We start from the raw sequence: 21,953 nt of genomic DNA, 5'->3' as shown, positions 1-21,953 counted from the left end.
TGGGTGGGATCTGACTCGCGCCCCAGGTGCTAGTGACAGAACTGAACTACAGGACACCCAGCAGGATCCACCAGAGAAACTGGTGTCAGAAGTGTTGAGTGGTAAGGCAGTAGGAAAAACAGTTTTGGTCTTTTTGTTTCCCTATATCCTTAATACTGTTTACTACATGCTTTTACATAATTAAATGGTGTTACCACAGAAATGACAATAGTTCAGATGCCTTCTGGGGATTTTTTTGTTTTGGGATCTTTTTTTTTTTGGTACCAGGGATTGAACCCAGGGATGCTTAACCACTGATCCACATTCCCCATCACTTTTTATATTTTATTTAAAGACAGGGTCTCACTGAGTTGCTGAGGCTGGCATTGAACTAACAATCCTCCTGCCTCAGCCTCCTGAGCTGCTGGAATTACAGATGCACCCAGCACCTTCTGGGTTTTAAGAGTAAAATTCCAGCTACCTCTCATTTGGTATTCCTTTTCCACAGAATGGCAGTGAAAATGATAGAGCGTTGTGGGATTGCTGATGTTTTTGACACTTACGCATCATGTAGACCTCTGAATGGTTAACAGACTCTTATTAACAATCAGACAACTTCACACCTACAACAGGAAAATCAATGTTTCTTTAATGAATTAAATGAAAGGTATCCTGAATCCTACAGGGTTTCGGCAGGTCCCGGGGTTGGTGCGTATCTGAGGACAGCCCTCAGCTCCACAAGAGCAGCAGTAAGACTGAAGAGGAGGAGCAGCCATTTGTCAAACACGTTTCCAGCAGCTCTCCCGGAGTAGCTGCCCTGAAACTGAATCAGGAAATACAGCCCATCCACATCCAGTTTCAGACGTGACTCACAACACACACCAACCTTCATTTTACAGTTTTGATATTCCTTTTTTAAAGGTGCTCAACAGAAACTCAAATCTCATTTTAAGGCCATGAAATTGAGGGATGTGATACAGCAATTTCTCAACAAATCGAAGTTTAATTGCTATACATGTTCGAGCAACAAATACAAAGAAAATATATGTATGCTTGCCTGTTTCCCTCCAGCACAATTAAGAGTGCAGCGGGCACTGATCTGGTCACAGAAATCCTTGCATGAACAATATTTGTTCTTTTCCACAAAATGGAAATTTTACTTCTTTTTCTTATTATGGAAAAGAGAGCTAAACAGTTTTAGCTTCATTTTCTGCAGGATGATTAAAGTTGTGAGAACATAAATCCTCTCGATCTCTTAAACTCAACCCAGCATGGAGGAGACACAAACAGCGAGGACAGCGTGCTTCCCTCATGCTCGTCAACAGGAAAGCCAAAGCAAAGAGAGAGCCTCGTAGAAATTTCAACACTGACTTGTTTTAAAATCTGGAAGCTTGTGTCAGTAGACTCTGCAAATCTTGGTTAGCTCAAGACAAACCCTGATGGAACAGATGATGTGTATTCAAAAGCCCATCTCTCAAAAAGACCCACTTTCCTAGAAGGTCTACTAAACAGAGTCCACTGCCTCATGCCTCAGGCCAGTGGTAACCACGTGACTCCCATCTGTACTCTTAAGAGTCATGCCCCTGTGACATAAAGGACAGCAGTCAGTCTCCGAGGCGTCTGAATCCATGCGCACGCACACACATACACACAGGTGTCAACAGCCAACACTGCTGATGTTCAGAAAGCCTAAATACTTTACTAACTGGATTCTAAAGAAAAATACCTTGAATTTAAGGTGTTTTTTTTTTTTTAACTTCAGTCTTCAATATTGAAACTGCTAAGTTACTCCATTTTTCCATGAAAAGAAAAGCAAAAATTAAGTTGGGGGGGGAATATTTAAAATGACCTTGGAAAAACATTACTAAATAGGTTAAGAAAAAACCTATATAATAAAGAAAATAGCCCAACAGGTAGTAAAACCTTACGTGCACAGGGTTGCTCACAAGAGCGCAACTGGTGATAAATAAAAGCAAGTGAAATACTAAGTATTTATCAATTGGGCATTTCCTGTTAAATAAATCAGGAAATGCCCAATTGATAGAGTGTCACTGAGCCATTAAAGATAAGTAGGAAGACGGTGAAGGTGAAGAAGCGTGACGAGCCAGACACAGCAGAGTCCCTGCCGCCTGTAAGCAGCATGTGCACTGTGTGCTCCTGTGCGGAACCACACAGGGTGGACGCAAGCGCTGTCGCTGACTAGGGGTGGTTTTCCCTCTGTTGAGTTTGTAGTGGCCACAGATTCTTTAGAAGAAAAGAGAAATACAAAACGTGTCTTTGGAAACGAGGTCTCCTGAGGGAGACGGCCCTGATGCCAGGCAGAAATTCACCTGCCTCCGCGAGGGAAGGGGGCATCTGGTCAGGCACAGCCTTCAGGAGGGAAGCCCTTCAACAGGACGGAGAGAAGGGGAGTGCCCAGGCCTCACCCCGCGGTCCCCGCTGCCGGCAGTGCCAACCAGGCCCTGATGTGCCCACCCAGAGCACTTTTATAAATACGTACTTCTGTGTCTGAGAACAAAATTTTACACCAGTCTCTCTAAGTCCAGAGGCATGATTATGTCCTCATAATAAAGCAGTTCTCAATCATCAGTAAGTTATGTTTTTTAAATGACAAGATGGGTTAACTATTTATACATGTGACCATAGCGAAGATGGGGAGATAGCCACCAGAAGTACCACTCACTATGCACAAAAAGAACAATTTTCAGTACAAAAGAGAAATATTCAGTTTCCTATTTTACTGTGACAACTGGGCCAAAAGATGACATTTTTAGTAAGTGCAACAGAATGGAATTACCAAGGCTTTCCATAAGCTCCAAAATACAGGGATAGAATATTTTTTATTGTTTTATGATAATTATAAACTAGCAGGTTCAGCTGTCTGAAGAAATTAAGACTGAATCACAGAGCAGTGATGATCCTCCAACATAATGATCCTCCCTAATAACAAAATTCTAAAGTCGGAAATTATTCACGACACTAATTGTTATCAAATATGTGAACATCAATATACCATCATATGTCATATATTAACATCAGTAAGTGCTGTAATCAAGTGGCTTATTAGTAATGCAGTACTCTACTAGAAAAATAGTCAAAGTTTAACATACTCAACATAAAGATAATGTTTTACTTTTTGCAGGCCATGTATCTTTCAGTTACATTGTCCCAGTTGATTACATTCCAAATAGCTTTTAGATAATCAGGTCTGACATTTTTATACTGAAGGTAATAAGCATGCTCCCATACATCAATCCCCAGCAGTGGAATAAGACCTATGAGAAAGAAGAGAAAAAAAGCAAAATCTTTAAATTTCAATTTAAAACATTGCAGCTTTCCAATTTAAATTTTTATTATTCTATGAACACAAAATTACCCTTTATAACAATTTTACCTATTTCTTGTTTTTTGTGTAAGAATATTCCTATAAATAAAAGATTTTAAACTTTATTTTAGAAGAAAATGTGATAAATAGTAAAAATAATTAAGTCAGATTTGGATCCCAGCTACTTAGGAGGCTGAAGCAGAAAGATCTCAAGTTTGAAGCCAGCCTGGGCAACTTAGCAAGACCCTATCTCAAAATAAAAAGTGCTGGGGTCATAGTTCAGTGGGAGAGCAGTCCTGAGTTTTGATCTCAATGTCAAAAAAAAAAAGACTTGGGAAAATCAAGTAACTACAGTACTTTAATAGCCGTTTTTAAAATATGACGTATTCATGAAAGAGTCAGCCAGCCCCCAGCTATGTCTTGGGGCAGGGATATGGTTGAGGCCTTGTCTCTTCCAAAAGGCATGAGAACTCGGAGGTTCATGAGAAACCTGCTCTGCTCCCCAAAGCTATCTGCAGTCTTAGGGAGTAAACACCAGTTATGAGGCACTAATAAAAGAGTAAGTTAACAAGGAACGCTGAACAGGACTGAAGGAGAAGACATACTATTTTCAGGTATCCACCAGGGTAAATGAAGAACTCAGTTCTATCCATAAAACATTCATTAAAAAGATTCTCAAATCGTGTATAACCATAGAAACGAAATGATGCACCCCATTTGTGTACAATGAATCAAAATGCAGTCTGTAAAAAATTAAAAGATAAATTTAAAAAAAGATTCTCAAAGGCAGCACACTACATAGCACAGTGTTACAGGCACGTCCATGTGTGTAGCAGCACAATTCACAAAGGACAAACTAGGAACCACCTAGGTATCCGTCCTCAGTGGATGAATGGGTAGAAAAAATGTGGTACATGTACGCAATGGAGTTTTATTCATCCATAAAGAAAAACAAAATTATGCCATTTGCAGAAAAATGGATGGAACTGGAGAACGTCATGTTAAACAACATAAGCCAAACTCAGAAGGTCAAGGGTGATATGTTTGCTCTCATATGTGGAAGCTAGAGAGGAAGAAGAAAAAAAGGTGGGGGGGGGGGAATGGAGGAGCGCTGGATTGCGTCGAGGGAAATGAGGGGAGGGGAGGGGGCGGGGGAAGAGGCTGGACTGAGACATCATCACCCTGTGTACATGTATGACTACACAAACGGTGTGACTCTACATCGTGTACAACCATAGAAACGAAAAGCTGTGCCCCATTTGTGTACAAAGAATCAAAAAAAAAAAATTAAATTAAAAAAAAAAAAAGAAAGGTAGAAGGAAGGATCCCATCACAGTCAAAGGGAGATCAGTTCAGGAAAGGGACCGGCCGGGGAGGGAGGAAAAAATGGAAAATACTGGGGAATATATTGGCCGAATTATATTGTTATATTGTGTGCACATAAGAATATGTAATAACAAATCCCACCATTAGGTACAACTAGAATGCACCAGTAAAAAAGGAAAAAATACACTCTCAAACTCTCCTAAAACAATTCTCAATCAGTACATCTTGACCAGCTGTGAGGTGTGTTGCCTAATTTATCATTAATAAAGTAGCAAAGCTTTTAATGATTTTCCAAGATGTAAACAGCCATGTCTTATCACCCAACGGGCTTTCTTCAAGCAGAAGAGAAAGAAGTGCAGCGCTCGGATTCTCACAGAAACCAGTATTTCCATCAGGGACCTTGTGCTGCAGCTGATCGGCAGCATTCAGTGCTCACGAGTCTGTGATTCTTGTAGTACTCTCCCAAACTGTTTGGATTCTAGCAAAATCCAACTGTGTCAGGGAAGTGGATTGGGTGAGTACAAGGGGAGAGGTGGCAGAGAACTACCACCGCCTGATGTTAAGGTATCAAGTAAAATTCACTGCATCCAGGCTTAGGGCCCCGGCTGACTGCCTGTGACTTCTGACTCCATATCCTGCACTCTTCAGTGACATGTTATTAGGGGTTACTAATTCAATCAGGTTCAACAGAAAAGAAGGATTTGCTGTGCCAGGCCTGACCAAGCCGAACACTTTCACATACCAAAGGCAGAGCATGGAAAGCCTAGTTCTCATCCCAGCTTAAGCACAAGTGCTGGCAGAGGGGACAGCACCAGAGCAGATGTGGGCCCCAGCTTGAGCTTCGAAATATCAAGAACTCTTAAGGCATTTTTACTTACTCAAGACCCTGGGTATTAAGATTTGTTCAAACTATTTTATGTTCATAGTAAGCTTAGACACTTAGTTTTCCCTACTTCTAGTTATGTGCCTTACATAAGCCGCATCTCCCAAATGAAATAAGTTTTTAATTAACCTGTTGTTCCTTGCAATGGATCCTGATTAGAACAGGCAGCTATCTGCAAGCGTCGCTGCTCCTTATTGAAACCGAGCCAACCCCAACCTGAGCCCTGGACACCAACAGAGACAGCTGTCAGCTTCTCCTTAAACTTGTCGAAGGAACCAAAGTCACGTTTGATGGCTTCCAGCAACTCTCCTATAAAAAAAGATTCAAAATACAAACGGATTTCAACAATCACAATAAAATATTATATTATGTATATTAAAATATTCCTGTCACATGGCCCAAGAAACAGACAAACAACATACAAAAGATAAACATAATCCAGCAAGCCTACATCACACCAGCTTTCCTCCTGCTGACAGCAGGATGTGTCTCGGCTATAACCCACGTGGTTCTTAGTGAAGCTAGTCTAATGCTGCTAGGGACTTCTTCATTCACTGTGTTGTGAAGAAATGATATTTTCTACTGGTTCTTTAAAATGTTTCCCCCTCAAGAGAAATTTTTATTTTGACTTCTACCCTACTTACTCTATGTCCCCACTGGAGAATAAAAAGTTATGGCTATAATTTAGTTCTCCTCTGAGGCTCCTAGATCTTCCCTCCTACCTCAGCCTCCAAGTCGCTGGGATTACAGGTGTGCACCACTGTGCAGGCATGATCTTCCTGTCTTGATTATTCTAAACAGGGTGATTTTTCCCTTCTATTACTGAATTAAGGGTATACTTGAAGAGCTATAACTGGGCTGGGACACGGCTCAGTGGCAGAGCACTTGCTTAGCAAGTGTGAGGTTCTATCTTCTATACTGGGGGAAAAAAAAAAAAAAAGGAAATAAGAGCCAGTCTTTTCATTCTGTAACATTGTAGAATTAATTCTACATCAAGCATATCAACTAAATTAACTGGGTCAAAAAAAATCTCACTTTTCTTAGGCTACTGGATTAAAAGTAATCATCTTTATAAGTTCAAATGGAATCAAAGGGTACAGATGATACAAAATGGCAAAGAATGCCAAAACCATTGGTTGAATATGGGTATATCTGATATTCTGGTAGCTGACAAAACCTCAAAAGCATTTAGTCACAATTCTAAGGCCTCACTCAGCAGGAATAAATTTTCTATTTTCCCAGACTTACTCCCCCATTTAAGATCACCCCAAGGGAAACTGCTTCTTTCCCAGGCTGCCTGGGATAATGCTGATTAGAAACAAACAGTAACGGCTGGGGTCAGGCTCAGGAGAACTCTTGCCTAGCATGTGTGAGGCACTGGGTTCGATCCTCAGCACCACATAAAAATAAATAAAATAAAGTTTTGTTATGTCAATCACAACTAAAACAATATATACATTAAAAAAAAAAAAAAAAAAAACAGTAAAATCACAGAAAATTTAGGGTATGTGTAAGGAGCCCAGACTTATGGGCTCCAACAGAGACAGCTGTCAGTTTTTCCTAAAACTCTACAAGAAACTGAAGTCACATTTGATGGCCTTCAGCAACTGTCCTATAAAAAAAGGAACCTTGTACTTATGCTCCACACCTGCAGGGGGCAGGGCGGGGGGATAACTAGGTCAACTGGGCCTCAAGCTGCACAGATGGCCACACTGACAATGGTGAACCAGACATCCGCTCTGTATGCCCTTGTTACCTGCAGGGGTTTGTTACCCAGGGCCTCACACATGCTAGGCAAGTGTTCTACCACTGAGCCACAGCTTCAGCCCTACTTGCAATTTTTTAAAAAACATCTGGAAAACCTAATTTCCTGTGAGAAGTAACTTCATATCAGGAACATTAATAATAAAGACACCTTTCTCAGCACTTTACATTTTGAAAAAAAAAACCCCATTATTCCCTCTGTCTCACACAGATGAAGCAAGTACGATGATTAAGTGTCTTACCCTGGAGGTCCCAGGGCTAGTAAGTGGAAATTTAAACTTTTCTAAAAACCGTTTCTTAGTCTTTCCCTAATATTTAAACTAAGAAGGGGCACTGTATGTGAAATTGTGTGTGTGAAAACGGAAGACATAACTACCTGAACATATTCCCCATTTCTACTTTTTCCTTGGAAAGTTACAACTTTGTTATGCCCCTTGCTATGAAAAATATGCCACTATGGTACTTCAGAGAGAATTAGGGTAACAAGAAAATCAAAAATGCACTGGGGATACAGCTCAGTAGTAGAGTATATGCTTAGCATGCATAAGATCCTGGGTTTGAGTCCAGTACCAAAGAAAAAAGGGAAAAAAATCAACAATCTTTCCTACTATGCAAAAATATAGATAAGGTTGAACCAATATATACCAACCTTTGGGTTCTCCACCACCATTAGGACTCAAATTTGTCCAGAAAATGGTGTGATTGATGTGACCTCCTCCATTGAACTTCAGGGCAGGCTGAAGGGCTACCTGAGTTGTAACATCTCCTGAAATGTCAAAATGCAAACACGTTTTTAAAAATATTTTCATCCTTTAACCTCCCTAACACTATTTTTTCCTTTGTACGACATCAGATAATTATACCAACTTATCTATTACATCCCAGTTTGTTCTAAAATTCAGCAACTTCCAAAAAAAAAGGACTCTCCCAAAATTATACACCCAGTGGATTTTCAGTTCAATTAATCACATGCAGAACTGGTAAGCACAGCAGGGAAGATAAAGCTAGGAGAAGATTCACTCCTGATGGCCAAAGGCTCTGGTTCTCTTAGATAGAACAGACTTCAGCAATAAACCACTAAAGAGAGCAAAGAAAGTACAGTAAATGAGCTATACTTCAACATGAAAAAGTTTCGGCTCTCATTTTCAAAACAGATAACTATTTATTGAGAAACTTTTTTTGCAGGGTGGGGGTACTGGGGATTGAACTCAGGGGCACTCGACCACTGAGCCACATCCTCAGACGTATTCTGTACTTTATTTAGAGACAGGGTCTCACTGAGTTGCTCAGCACGTCACGGTTGCTGAGGCTGGCTTTGAACTCATTGTGATCCTCCTCCCAAGCCACTGGGATTACAAGCATGTGCCACTGCACCAAGAAGCAAACATTTTGAAGTGACATCAACAAAAAACTCAACTTACTCACACTGAACTCCTGATTTACAACCCCAAACTTACTTCCTCTCCTTTCTCATCCTATACCCAATCTATTAGCACATCCATCAGCAAAAACCAGCTCTCCCCCTAGGAAACAGTGCTGCACGCCTGTAATCCCTGCAACTCTGGAGGTCACAACAGAACTGCAAATTCAAGGCCAGTCTCTACAACCTCAAAAGAACCTTTCTTAAAAATTAAAATTAAAAATGGCTGGGAGGAAGCTGTGGTAGAACACCCCTGGATTCAATCCCGTACCCCATCCCCCCAAAAAAAGACATCCAGAGTCCAATCCCTTCTCCATAACTCTGCTGCTACCTGTCGGTACGCAGCAGCAGTGGACCCCACCTGCATCAGGGCCACACCCCCTTTCCAACAGGTGTGCTCGCGAGGAGCCATCCCTAAGTCCTAACTACGAGGAGGCAAGTCACCGATGTGTTGCCAGCCACACTGGCCCACGAGCTTTCCACAATGAGCTCAGCGGGCACCTGCCAAGGCTGACCACCGCTGCCTCTGCTGGAACACGCTTCCCAGCTGCGGCCTCAGGCTTGGCCCTCGTGCCTCTCCTTCAGGCCTCCACTCAAACGGCACCCTCACCAGACTTTAGCTGGGACGTACAAACTGGCAGTTCCCGTCACCCTCCAGGCCCCTTATCCTACCTGTCTTTCAAGGCCATGTAACTCCTGGCACACTGCTCATGTCTCCCAGCGAGGGCGACGGTTTGGTTTTCCATTTTTTGTTTCTGGTACTGGGGACTGAACCCAGGGGTGTTCTACCAGCGAACTATAGCTTCAGCCCTTTTCATGTTTTTATTTTGAGATGGGGGCGGTCTCTAAATTGCTGAGGCTGGCCTCAAACTTATGATCCTCCTGCCCCAGTCTCCCAAGTCACTGGCACAGTGGCTTCTGTGTATGGCTTCTGTTCTCAGTTCCTAACATACTGCCCCGATACATAGCAGGCACTCAATAAGTATTTCTTGATTCACTAGATGATTAAATACATTGAGTGCAATTTCTGAGAAAAAATTAACCTTCTTTAACCTACGGTTTACATGTTTAAACTACCTGAATATATTCTCAAAACACTAGATAAAATAAGCTGAAATAAAAAAGGTTTTTTTCTAGCTTGATAAACAAGTAGGTAAAGTGAATTTTTTTGTTCCTTCCAGAAACTACAGATTAACTTAAGTATTAGGAAAAAATAGAAATTCCCTTGTTCGAAATGTTTCAAGTGCTTACTATTCAAAATATCAAGAGACGCAACGTGAAAGGGAACTGCTGAGAGGTCTGCGCTCCTGGAGCCACAATGGGGAACAAGTTCTCAACTTCTGTTCTGAACTCTGTGAAGAACCTAGGTGCAGGTAAGGTGGCGCATGCCTATCATTCCAGCTACTCCAGAGGCTGAGGCAGGAAGATCACAAATTGGAGGCCAGCCTAGATAACTTAGCAAGGCCCTGTCTCAAAATAAAAAATAAAGTGCTGGGGAGTTCAATCCACAGTAGTGAAGGCGGGGGCGGGGGGGGGGGGGGCGGAGGTAAGAAATTCTATCTTCTTGAAACAGGCCAAATCTCCGATTGTTAAGCAATTCAGGAGGAGAAGATTAAGTGATTTTCTGAATCCACAGATAACCTCTGAGGATTTTCTTTCAAGATATCAATTTTTTTCATTCTTCGAGTATTTACAAAATATATAAAAACTATTATCAAATGTATAAAAATAGACTTATAAATCAGTGCTTCCCTTGTTGATTTTCCTTGGAATCACCCTAAAAATGTAAACACAGGTTTTATGCTTTTTTGTTGTTGCAGTACTAGGGATCAAACCCAGGGGTGCTCTCCCATTGAGCAATATCCCCAGTCCATTTTCATTTTGAGACAGTTACTGAGACTGGTCTCCAATTTGCAATCCTCCTTCCTCAGCCTCCAGTCTCTGGGATTACCGGCATGCCCCAGTTTGTTTTTCTAAATGAGAAGGAAACATGGATAATCTAATAAACTCAAAATTTTGAGCTGGGCACAGTAGTGCATGCACGTAACCCTGGCTACTTAGTAGGCTGAGGCTGAAGGATTGTAAATTCAAGGTTAGCCTGTCACAAAACAAAATAAAAAGGGCTGGGGAAGTAGCTCAGTGCTTCCCGGCATATGCCAGGCCCTGGGTTCAATCTCTTAATCCCCAATACGTCAAAAAAATAAAAATTAATAATCTCAACATCTTAAAGTTTGCTTAGCCAATTTTAGATTTTAATAGACATTTAGGGGCTTAATACCTGCTCTTTAGACTTTTCTGAAGTTTAACTTTTTTTTGGTTTCAGATCAGGTTTTTCTCCTCAAATGCAATAAAATAAAAGTTAAGAACTTTCGGTTGAAAAATCAGTTATGATGAGATTATTATGTTATGTTACTTATACTCTTATCCCAATCTTGGAGATATGAAAGTCTAACTTGATAATAATTTCAAAAATACAATCTCTATGTACAGGGAGCTCTGCAAGTACCTGTTAACTCACAGGCAATATAATACTGCAGTGTGACAGCACTTTTCTTTTCTGATTCTCACTAAAGAAGCAAAGCTTTGATTCCACAAGGGATTAAAACTACACTGTCTGTAAAATCTTGGCAAGACCCTTTCCCAGGTGTCAGATGCTGCTGTGCTGGAAATACTTTCGCAACTGGGAGCTTCCCCAGCTTCCCCATTACCACATCCCTCACGCACTTGTTATTTCCTAAATCACAGCCTTTTTCCGTATTCAAGGTTCATCTGATTGTTGCAAGCAAATCTTCCAGAATGTGGTAACTTCCTCCTCTTTGGGTCTAGTCATTTACCTGGAACACGATCCAGCTAAAATACTACATCTTTCCACTAGATGCCTCTCGTCAACCAGATATCACTCTGAAAATTACTCAACAAATTTCACAGGCCTGAAATTCAATAAAAGTACATTTCTAGCTGGGGAGATAGCTCAGTTGGTAGAGCACTTGCCTTGTAAGCACAAGACCTTGAGTTCAATCCCCAGCACCGCCAAAAAAAAAAAAAAAAAAAAAAAAAAAAAACACCACATTTCTAAAACAACTAAATTTCTTTACTGTGTAGTTTATCAAGCAATACAGATAATCTGAAAGCAACTATCAGTTATTTTTCAGTTGTGCAAACTAATGGAAAAAGGACAAAATATTATTTGCTTAGATATTAAAACACAATATTTCCACATATACCTCCAGAGGCAAAAACACAAAAAGTCCATGGGCTACTGGTTTTATCAACTCAGCTCATCAAAAAAAAAATAGCCAGGTGCCGTGCCCACACCTATAATCCCAGCAACTTAGGAGGCTGAGACCGGCAGATCACAAGTTCAAAGCCAGGTTCAGCAACTTAATTAGGCCCTAAATAATCTAGATCTTGTCGCAAAGTGAAAAATAAAAAGGGCTGGGGATGTGGCTCAGTGGTTAAGCACCCCCGGGTTCAATTCCTGGTACAAAAAAAAAAAAGTTAACATCATATGATATGTTAATTCAATTTACAAATAGTTTCCCACAGAATGACTTTTTATTGTGAACTTGGACCCCTAAGTTAAAACAAGAAATCAAGTCTACAGGGGCCTGACCTGTCTCACAGCCAGGTAAGTACTTTTGAATAATGACCATCATAATGCTAACTCCTGCCTCTTCTCTCCTGCATAAAGTAAATAAATTTCACAGTGCAGGGCAGCTCAGGATACAGGGAATCTCCCAGTCCTAGGATGGACTCTCAGGAAGTTCCAGGAAGATGTCAAGGACCACTGTTCATATCACCACGCAGTCTTCTCCTTTGGTCTCCCACTATCAGAGGGACCACACCTGACTCTGCTTGCTTAATGCTACAGTGCACCTGAAAAAGGAGGTAGAGAAGCTGTCCTCCTCCACCTAGGCCCGGACACACAGACAGTAAGTGGGGACAGCAAAACCCCAGCCCACCTCTTTCAGGACTGACCCCAACACTCAAGGGCACTTGCATCTGGGCAACAAGTGTACGGGTGCTCTCCGCCCTGCTGCAAATGGTTGGCAAACCTACCTGAGAGACCAATCACTCCTAACAGCACATTACATAACAAGTGCAAATTCCTAAATGCTAGCATGCAGGCACGAGCTAGCGAAGCGCTCCCTCTCAAGGGAAACAAACCGACTTCGAAGTGTAAAAGGCACTGACAAGTCCCTTCGTGGGGCCCCGTCTTCCGAGACAGTAAGGAAAGTTCACATAAACTAATCAGGACACAGGGCAGTAAGGAGGACCGTGTTTCAGGGCGGTCTCGTGCTGGGGCGAACCCCGAGCGGGGCTCCGCGGGCGCGGGCACCCACCCTTGGCCAGCGCCTCGCGGTACTGCTCCTCGGTGGCGTTCAGGTTGTTCACGTAGGCCGCGTGGTGCTTGCTGTGGTGCAGCTGCATGATCTGGGCGTTGATGTGCGGCTCCAGGGCGCCGTAGTCGTAGGGCAGGTCGGGGAGGCTGTGCTTCTGCCGGCAGCCCAGAGCCCCCAGGGCCGGGGCCAGCCTCGCACCCGCGCTGGAAGGCAGAGGGCACCGCCGGTCACGCGCAGTCCGCCTGCGCCCGCCCGCCCGCCCGCGTCCCGACGCACGCACCGGACGCCTGCCGCCCCCGGCGGTGCTCGCCCGGGGCACCGGCGCCCGCGCCTCACCTGCACACAGCCCGGCACAACATAGCGCTCGCTACCCGCGACCGCGGCCTCAGAGCCTCTCAATCCCGGCGCAGACCCCGGCGAGCGAGCGTCTGCACCGCGGCGTCCGCGGCCGCGCACAAGGACAGTCGCGTCCGGACCCCGCCCCCTCCGGCCACGCCCACTACGGGAGGGACGCGGGGGGACCCGGGCGGCCGTAGGCCTGTCCTCCCGCGCAGGCCTCACACCCTGGGCCCAGGGGACTGCAAGAAGGGGCTTCAAACTTTCTTTCTGTCGCTACCACCCCGCTGCCTATCTGCCGCGGTTCTGCGACGTGTTGCGAAAGTCGCACGTTACCCCCCCAGGGTGTGCAATTGGTATGGTCCGAGGGTCCGCCCCCCCCAGTCTCCGCCCCTCCGGAGGCGTGGCCCGCAAGGCCCTTTGCCGCTCTGCCCCTCCTTTCTGCGGTGGTGCTGTTAGGCGCTGGGTGGGGAGGCCGCCCCCGGAAAGGTTTTGAGGCCTTGGCTCTCTCTCTGTGGGCCCCGGGGACCGTCCTTCGGGAAGGCAGGGTCGCCCAGCCAGCGTGTTAGTGGAGGGTGAAGGGAGTGCCCTCATGTTTAGTCTTCTTGCCAGATGCCCCCAGTGACCTTGCTTTGCAAGTAAACTGGCCTTGGGGCCTTCACCCGGCCAGAGGCCAGGCCAGCCCTATCTATCCGCGCTGGCCGCCTAACATTAGTGCTGCTATTGAACGTCTACCATGGACTACACTGCAAGATTTACATTCATTTATCTTTTTAAATGTATGTGTGGTCGGCTCCAGGCGACAATGAAATCGTGTCTCAGGTTAAACAGCTTGCAGTGGTCCCACGTTAATAAGGTAAGAGTCGGGGATTAGAGGCAACAATGTGGCGCATGTCCACAATCCGAGGGCCTCTGGAGGTTGAGGCAGGAGGATCGCAAATTCAAGACCAGCCTTGGCAACTTAGACCCTGTCTCAAAATAAAAAATAAAAAAGACTGCAGTTCAGTGGTAGAGCATCCCTGGGTTCAATCCCCAGTACAAACAAACAAACAAAAAAAAGTTGGAATTAGAACTCAAAACTCAAAAGTTTATACTTCCTGAATACTAAGCCCAGTTAGTCAAGCTACAGAACAACAGAGAAATCTTTCCTGTGCTGTTTTATAGTCCAATAAGCTGTACCAAACGTTTTCTCAACAATTAAAAAAAAAAAATCATGACTTGTGCTAATTAGGAAAACATTAACCTGTCTTTGACATGATTTGGGTCTTTACTGAATAGAATATCAAAGGATGCAACGCCAGGATAGCGGTGCCAGCCGAAGTCCCGGCTACCCAGGTAGCTGAGGTGGGAGCACCACTGAAGCCCACAAACTGGAGGCCAGCCTAGGCAACACAGCCAGATCCCTCTCAAAAAAAGCGGGGTGGGGAGCTGGTGCTGAGTAGGGTTTCTGTTGTTTCTTCCACCCCCTTTGCAGCCCTTCCAAGGATGACTAGGTTTCCCATCAGGCAAAAAGGAACTTCCAGGAAGGGCTGGGCTTGTTTACAGATGGCAGGAGAATGAAACTCAGGGCATGTGTTGGGGTGAAGGAGGAAATTCAGGTTGGGTCCTCATGGAAATTCTTAAAACCCAGAAGAGCATGGGTTTGATATGGTTGGCAAGGGAAGCTGAGCCATCTGTTAGCTGCGGTCAGACCCCCAAAAGTAGTTTTTCATGAGGACCAGGCTAGTTAGGAAGCTAATGCATTAATCGCAGCAAAAGGTGTAGTGGCCACTTTTAGAGTGCTAGCTATGGGAACTTGGGGGAAAACAGCATTTTGAAGGGTGAAACAACAGAATTCAGTGGTGGGGTGGGCACTGTAATGAAGGGGCTTGATCTAGTGAGAACAGAACATCACTCAGAGCATGGTCAAGCTGTTTGAGCGCACTTCTTATCTGTACAGATATGCTACTTTGAGACTAACTGACCCCAAGGGTACAGGGGTTTCAGCCATGTCTGGAGTGGATGAGGGAAGCATTAACTGCCGGTCGGCTTGGCAGCAATAAATCAATTACCTATAAACATCTAGTCAGTAAACACACAAGAGTCAATACTCTTTTCAAATGGCAGGGGGTGTGACAGGTCGGGCTATACCAGATCTGGTCTCTAGCAACATGGAGTAGCCCACCTCTCCTTTATTTTAGACACACAGGGGGGACCAAGAGGGGCTTCTTCTGCAAGGAAAAGGATGGGGTGGAACTAAAGAAGCCATTTGGTCAGAGAACTAGCATACCAATTAGACGGTAAGCCACTCCCACACAGGGCCACTGCTTCCTAGGTTATCTGGAACAGTCTGTCATGACTGCCAGTTCCTGGGAGTCAGGCTTCTGTATCCCCTGGCTCAGCCAAATCCGATTCTGGTAGATATGGATGGCTTTTCACACTAGGGTATGTTCAAAAACAAGCAACAAATGTTGGGGACAGGGGGAGTGACAAAAGCAAAAAGAAGTACCCTAACATCATAACTGCCTCAGCTCCACCCTTTCAAAAGACCACCCAACCTCCGGAACACCAAGCACTGAGCCAAGGAGGTTGGGGGCGGGAGATAAAGAGAAGTTGATGGTCATCTTTGCCTTGCACACCTGATAAACTAGCTTCTTTTTCTTTTTCAGGTGACCTGTGAAAGGAGAACCTCCCGTTCATGTACCCGCAGGAAGTTACATTACTGTCAACTGGGTTCTTGCTCTTATTCCAGGCAGCTCACGACATCCTCTGCAACATCAGAGCACCATGAGTATGCACTTCTCTCAGATAAACTTCCTCGGGCTACTTCATGGCCTTCATGAGACGCCCATAGTACATGTATTGATGGGAGAAGGCAACCAATTCCAAGTCAGCTGTAATTTTAAGTCAGCTATAAAATGCATTCCCATTCTAGTAACAGAGAGCCAGTTGCATTGTCTTAAACACAAAAGAGCATATTCCCCCTTGTGTACAAGGTCTGGACTGAGATGACAGTTCAGTGAAGTCATCAAGGACACAAGCTCACTAGGTGTGATGACACATGCCTGTAATCCCAGCAACTCAGGAGGCTGAGGCAGGAGGATCGCAAGTTCAAGGCCAGCCTGGGTAACTTAGTGAGACCTTGTCTCAGAATAAAAAAGGGCTGGGTGTATAGCTCAGTGGTAAAAGCACCCCTAGGTTCAATCGCCAGAACCAAAAAGACTTTTAAAAAAATAGAAAAGAAAGAATACAAGCTCCTCTGTCGCCAAAGCTCCTCATGATCTGTTACAGCTTCCAAAGCACCAGCCGTGTTATTACCTTTCCAGGAAGGGAAAAGCACAAAGGGCTGGCTTCCATCTGCCTCTTTCTAAGGATCCTCTGTGGACCCTATGTGTATGTATGATTACATGAATGGTGTGAATCTACACTGTGCACAACCATAGAAATGAAAAGTTACACCCCATTTGTGTACAATGAATCAAAATGCAGTCTATAAAAATAAAAAATTTAAATTAAAAAAAGATGCAAATTAAAACAATGAGACATCACTGCACACCTATTATAATGGCCAAAATCCAGAACCCTGATACAAAATGCTAATGAGGTTATGGAGTCACTGAACCATTTTTCTGTTTTTGTTTTTGCACTGGAAATTGAACCCAAGGGTGCTCTACCACTGAGCTATAGTCCCAGTCCTTTTAAATTTTTGAGATAGGTAGGATCTTGCTATGTTGCTGAGACTGACCTCGAATTCTGTGATCCACCTCGCATAGCCTCCTGAGTTACTGGGATTACAGGCGTGAGCTACAGGAACTCTTGCTTATTGTTGGTGGGAGTGAAAAATGGTAGTGACTTTTTGGCAATTTCTTACAAAATTAAATAAGCTTATTTTCTGATCTATCAAATGTACTTCTTGGTATTTACCCAGAGGAATTAAAAATTTATGCCCACATAAGAACATGTATGCAGATGTTTATAGAGGCTTCCTAATTGCCAAAAACTGGAGAAAATCTCTGCTGTCCTTCAGTAGGTGAATGGATAAGACAACTGGGATACATCCACAATGGAATGTTATTCAATGCTAACAAGTGAGCAATCAAACCATTAAAAGATATGGAAGAAAATGTCAATGCATATTGCTAAGCAGAAGTAGTCGATCTAATATGCTACATACGGTGTGATTCTGGAAAAGGTAAAAACCATGGGAAAAGTATATAGATTAATCATTGCCAGGAGTTGGGTGGAGAGGGAAGCGTGACTAAGTGGAGCAAAGAGGCTGTTTTTAGGGCAATGAAATGGCTCTTATGATACTTTAATGGTGGATTACACATCCTTATATATTTGTTCAAACCCATAGAATACACAACACCAAATGAACCTTAGAGCAAACCACAGACTCTTGGTGATGTGTCAGTTCAGGTTCAACAAGAGTAATTTATGTGCCAATCTGGGGATATTGATAACCAGGGAGTCTATGCATATTTAGGGACAAGAAGTATACGGGAACTTTTTGTACCTTTTGCTCAATTTTTCTATGAATCCAAACTGCTTTAAAAAGTAAGTTCTGTTAAAAAAAAAAATCCTTCAAAAATGAAAGTGAAATAAAGGTACTTTAAGAGAAATGAAAACCAAGAGAATTCATTGACAGTGAACTGACACCACAAAAAAGAATTATTTAATACTATGTGTCAAATAGTATTCTTCATGATTTGTGTCTTAATTTGTGTCTTCCAAAGCCAACTCTGAAATTGATATAATAATTAAAAGTTCAAGTTATGTGGGAATCTTTAAAAAAAAAATCAGATCCTCTGTGGGATCTACTCACAGATCACTGGTCGAAATTTACATAGAAAGCTACAATTAGCCAGAAGGAAAGCTGGGAAATGTAATGATTTAGCTGTGCACATTTTCAGTTTGAAAAATGTGGAATCCTGTAAGTAAAAGAAAAACAAGTAGTAGATTAGAAAATGGCAGTTTTTGCTACAAATCCTTCAAAACTTTGTTTCCACACTCTTGGGCATAAATGCTGACCATTAATAGAATGATCTAGCTAGACTCTTGTTTTTCTCTTATGCTTTCTCTTTTTCTTTTGTATGTCACAAATCTTACCCAGGCAAGAATCTAAGAAGGCCTTGTATCCAGTGTTGATCATAATCCTATGCTATGATCCTGAATGTTGCAATCCCCAAAACTCCAAATCCCTAAAGTATAAAATCCTGAAATCACTATTTTGAAAGAGTATAATCCTGAATGTGGAAATCCTGACAGCTGAAATTCCAAAAACCTCAATTTCAACATTGGGGAAAACTATATAACAGGATTAGAAACCCAGTTCTGGGAAGTGAATGCAATGACATATGACAGTAACAACAACTTGAGCTTGAAAATGCATCTTCTGTCTGCACTGAAATTCCTTCCAGTTGAATGAAGTAAAGTAAAACTGTACTTGCTTAAAGGAACTAGTGAAATTTCTGACTCAAAAACAATTATGTAGTTGGGTGTGGTAGGGCATGCTGGTAATCCCAGTGACTCCAGAGGCTAAGGCAGGAGGATTGAGAGTTCAAGGCCAGCCTGAGCAATTTAGCAAGGACCTAAGCAACTCAGTGAGACCGTCTCTAAATAAAATACAAAAAAGGGCTGGGGATGTAGCCCAGTGATTGTGTGCCCCTGGATTCACTCCCCAGTACCCAAAAAAAAAAAAAAAATGTGTGAATGAAATTGACCAAACTATGTTATGTACATGTGCAAATATGTCACAATGAATCCCACTATTATGTATAATTATAATACACCAACTAAAACAATTTTTAAAAAAACTATGGGCTCAGTTGGATAAGAAGACACAACTGGGCACAGAGGCATATGCCTATAATCCCGACAACTTGAGAAGCTGAGGCAAGACCATTGAAAAGGTGAGGCCAGCCTTGGTGACTTAGTGAGACCCTAAGCAACTTAGCGAGACCCTATTTGAAAATAGAAAATAAAAAGGCAATAGAGTTAAGCACTGGGTTAAATCCCCAGTACAAAAAAAAAAAAAATAGAAAAAGATACAACTGTGTTGCTATTCAATTGCCAGTATTGTTTTCTGCCAAATCTTTTGTCTGGATATGGTGCTATGAAATGGATCTAATGCCCTCCAACATTGAACTCAACCCTGTCTTGTTTGTGTGGGTTCAAGTTTTGTTTGTTTGTTTTTGGTACTGGGGAATAAACCTAGGGGGTTGCTTAAACACTCAGCCACATCCCAGCCCTTTTGATCTTCAGAGAGGGTCTTACTAAGTTGCTTAGGGCCTCTCTAAGTTACTGAAGCTGGCCTTGAACCTGCAATCCTTCTGCCTCAACCTCCCAAATCACTGGGATTATAGCATGCACCTCCAAGCTGGACTCAGCACAGTTCTAAGAACAACTCTCAAGAGCTACCAAATCACTTAGGAGTGACCCAGAGCACTGAGGACTGTGACCAGGTGTAAGGATCTTGGCTGGCTACATCTCCATCTATACACAGGACGCATGGCCTTGTGCATCACTGAGGTTCTGTGCCAGAACGTAGTCCACTGGGAACTGTAAAAAGGCCAGAGCATTTGTGGGAACCCGTGTTCCCTCTCAGGTATATCCCAAACTCTACCATCCTGGCCCAGATCACTACTCCAGTATCAGCTTATATCTATATGGTCTTTTGGTGAGATTGTCACCAAACCAGGCCTGTTTTGCCCACTGCAGTATGTCCATGACTGAAATGAATACTCCTGAGGTGCACAGGTATGAGGAGACAGGGGACCCCAGCCTCAAATCCACCTCTCTGATGACAGGGTTTGGGGATGTTTATGGGATAAAGAAGCATGGTGATTTCAGGCATGGGGAAATGAGATTGGAAGGGAAGTAATCAGTGATCTGCATGTGCTTAACCAGTCCTCATGGCTCTTCATGAGGTACATGTTCAGAAAATGACAGCGTGTGCATCAGCCGAGGGCATTTCCAGCCTCCTGATGTCAAAAGGTCACCTATTGGATACCTGGTAGGCCCCAAGTGAAGAGTTGGTGGTTTCCACAAAAATGGCCCTCAAGTCCCTGAAACATGACTTAGGCAAACATCTCCATAACACATACCTCAATGTTCATGCCTACAATAAAGATACTGGGGGATTAATAATGTATTACTATTTTGGAGGATAGCTATGTAGCCTCCGAAATCAGCAATTTTAAAGCCAACTAAAAGCAAGTAACTAGGGTGAGCAGGGCTCAGAGTCAGAAGTAAAAAGTACAAAGGGTTGATAAGTGTAAATGAGACTAGGCTATTTGTGTTTGTTGACTTATGTATTAGGGTTCTCTAGAGGAACAGAATCAACAGGAAGTATGATTATAAAAGGGGATTTATTAGATTGGCTTATACTACCAGAAGTGGATAGTCCACAATGGTCGTCTGCAGCTGGAGGGCTGGAAGAACCAGCAGCTGCACAGTCCAAGAGGCGGAAACCCCAGAACAAGAAGGATCAACCGTGCTACCCTAGTCTGAGACCAAGGCTTCTGGAAACTCCCTGGAGAATCACTGGCAGAGTCCGCTTTGGAAGAGTGAAGAAGCGAGAGTCTGATATCCTTGGATGATCGGGGCAGCGATTGAGAACCTGTTCAAGAAGAGTCAAGCTTGCATCTGCATCTGCTTCCTTGTTCTTCCAGCTTTGATTCCATCCAAGCCTCCATCCTGTTGGGCAGAGCTGCTCACACTTGTGGAGGGGCTCCACTTCCGTTCACTGTCCCACATCCGATCATTCCTACACATCCTCATTGACACACCCAGAAGCCTCTTAATCGTCGGCATCTCTTAATTCAATCAAGCTGACAATTCAAATTAACCATTACAACTGGCAATCATTAAGGTCAGGGTTCTGTTCTCCCATGGAGTCTTGGAGGCTGAGGTCTTCTTCTTTGGATGATGACATCCCTGGGACTGGCTCTCAGGCCCTCTTCTGAGCTGAGAAAGATGTGGACTTTTGTTTCAGTAAATGCCCAGAAGGTGGGCGTGACCCATCAGACAAAGACTCAGTTTTAAGAAATTGATAAGATCATGTAAAGTAAGACTGTCAGGGTTCCCATGCTAAGTATACATTAAATAAAAATCACAGGAGGGTATTGTTTTGAGCTGAGTTTCTGCACTGGGCCCAACAAGGCTGAAAATCAAAATGGAGCGACCTTTGCTGAAATTCCATGTCACCAAACTGAAACAAACTTTATCTGACCTGCTAAGAATTCAGGATCAGTGAGAAACCAGCCAAATTTCCCAAGCACACTAGTTTCATCTGGCATGAAAATGAAGTTCCCTCTGCCTTAATCTTTACTCCACAAAAATTAGTCTGATGTTAACCAGTCATTTATTTTCCTATTGTTTATGTCTCCATGTCCTGCTTTCCAAGGAAAGTAACTTTGAAATGACCAATCCATTTTTTGTTTCTGCTTTCTTCAATTTTTCACTCTCTATAAATCCAACCTTCTTTGTTCAATCTATAGGAATACTTAATTCTGTTTTGTGGAATGAAATGTTGCCCAATTCTAGAATCAAACATAAAGCCAATCAAGATTTCAATTGTGATTTTTGTTCTTTGAC

General features: G+C 43.1%; 1 protein-coding gene and 1 long non-coding RNA gene across 2 annotated transcripts; one reads left to right on the top strand and one right to left on the bottom strand.

Moving 5' to 3' along the window:
* Nucleotides 1–609: 609 nt before the first annotated feature.
* SOD2 (superoxide dismutase 2) lies at nucleotides 610–13,523 on the bottom strand. Its single transcript, XM_079148987.1, has 5 exons — nucleotides 13,377–13,523; nucleotides 13,041–13,243; nucleotides 7,927–8,043; nucleotides 5,643–5,822; nucleotides 610–3,254 (listed from the first exon to the last, which is right to left on the bottom strand). The coding sequence occupies exons 1-5, from the start codon at nucleotides 13,397–13,399 to the stop codon at nucleotides 3,109–3,111; spliced, it is 669 nt and encodes a 222-aa protein (XP_079005113.1). The 5' UTR covers nucleotides 13,400–13,523; the 3' UTR covers nucleotides 610–3,108.
* A 140-nt stretch (nucleotides 13,524–13,663) lies between these two features.
* LOC306666756 lies at nucleotides 13,664–21,742 on the top strand. Its single transcript, XR_013765393.1, has 2 exons — nucleotides 13,664–14,232; nucleotides 16,025–21,742. It is a non-coding gene; the product is annotated as an uncharacterized lncRNA (long non-coding RNA).
* Nucleotides 21,743–21,953: the final 211 nt, after the last annotated feature.

Source organism: Sciurus vulgaris, assembly GCF_902686455.1.
Source record: "Sciurus vulgaris genome assembly, chromosome: 7".
Lineage (NCBI taxonomy): Eukaryota > Metazoa > Chordata > Mammalia > Rodentia > Sciuridae > Sciurus > Sciurus vulgaris.
Note: the sequence above shows the minus strand (reverse complement) of the source record. Positions and strands in the feature narration are given on the sequence as shown.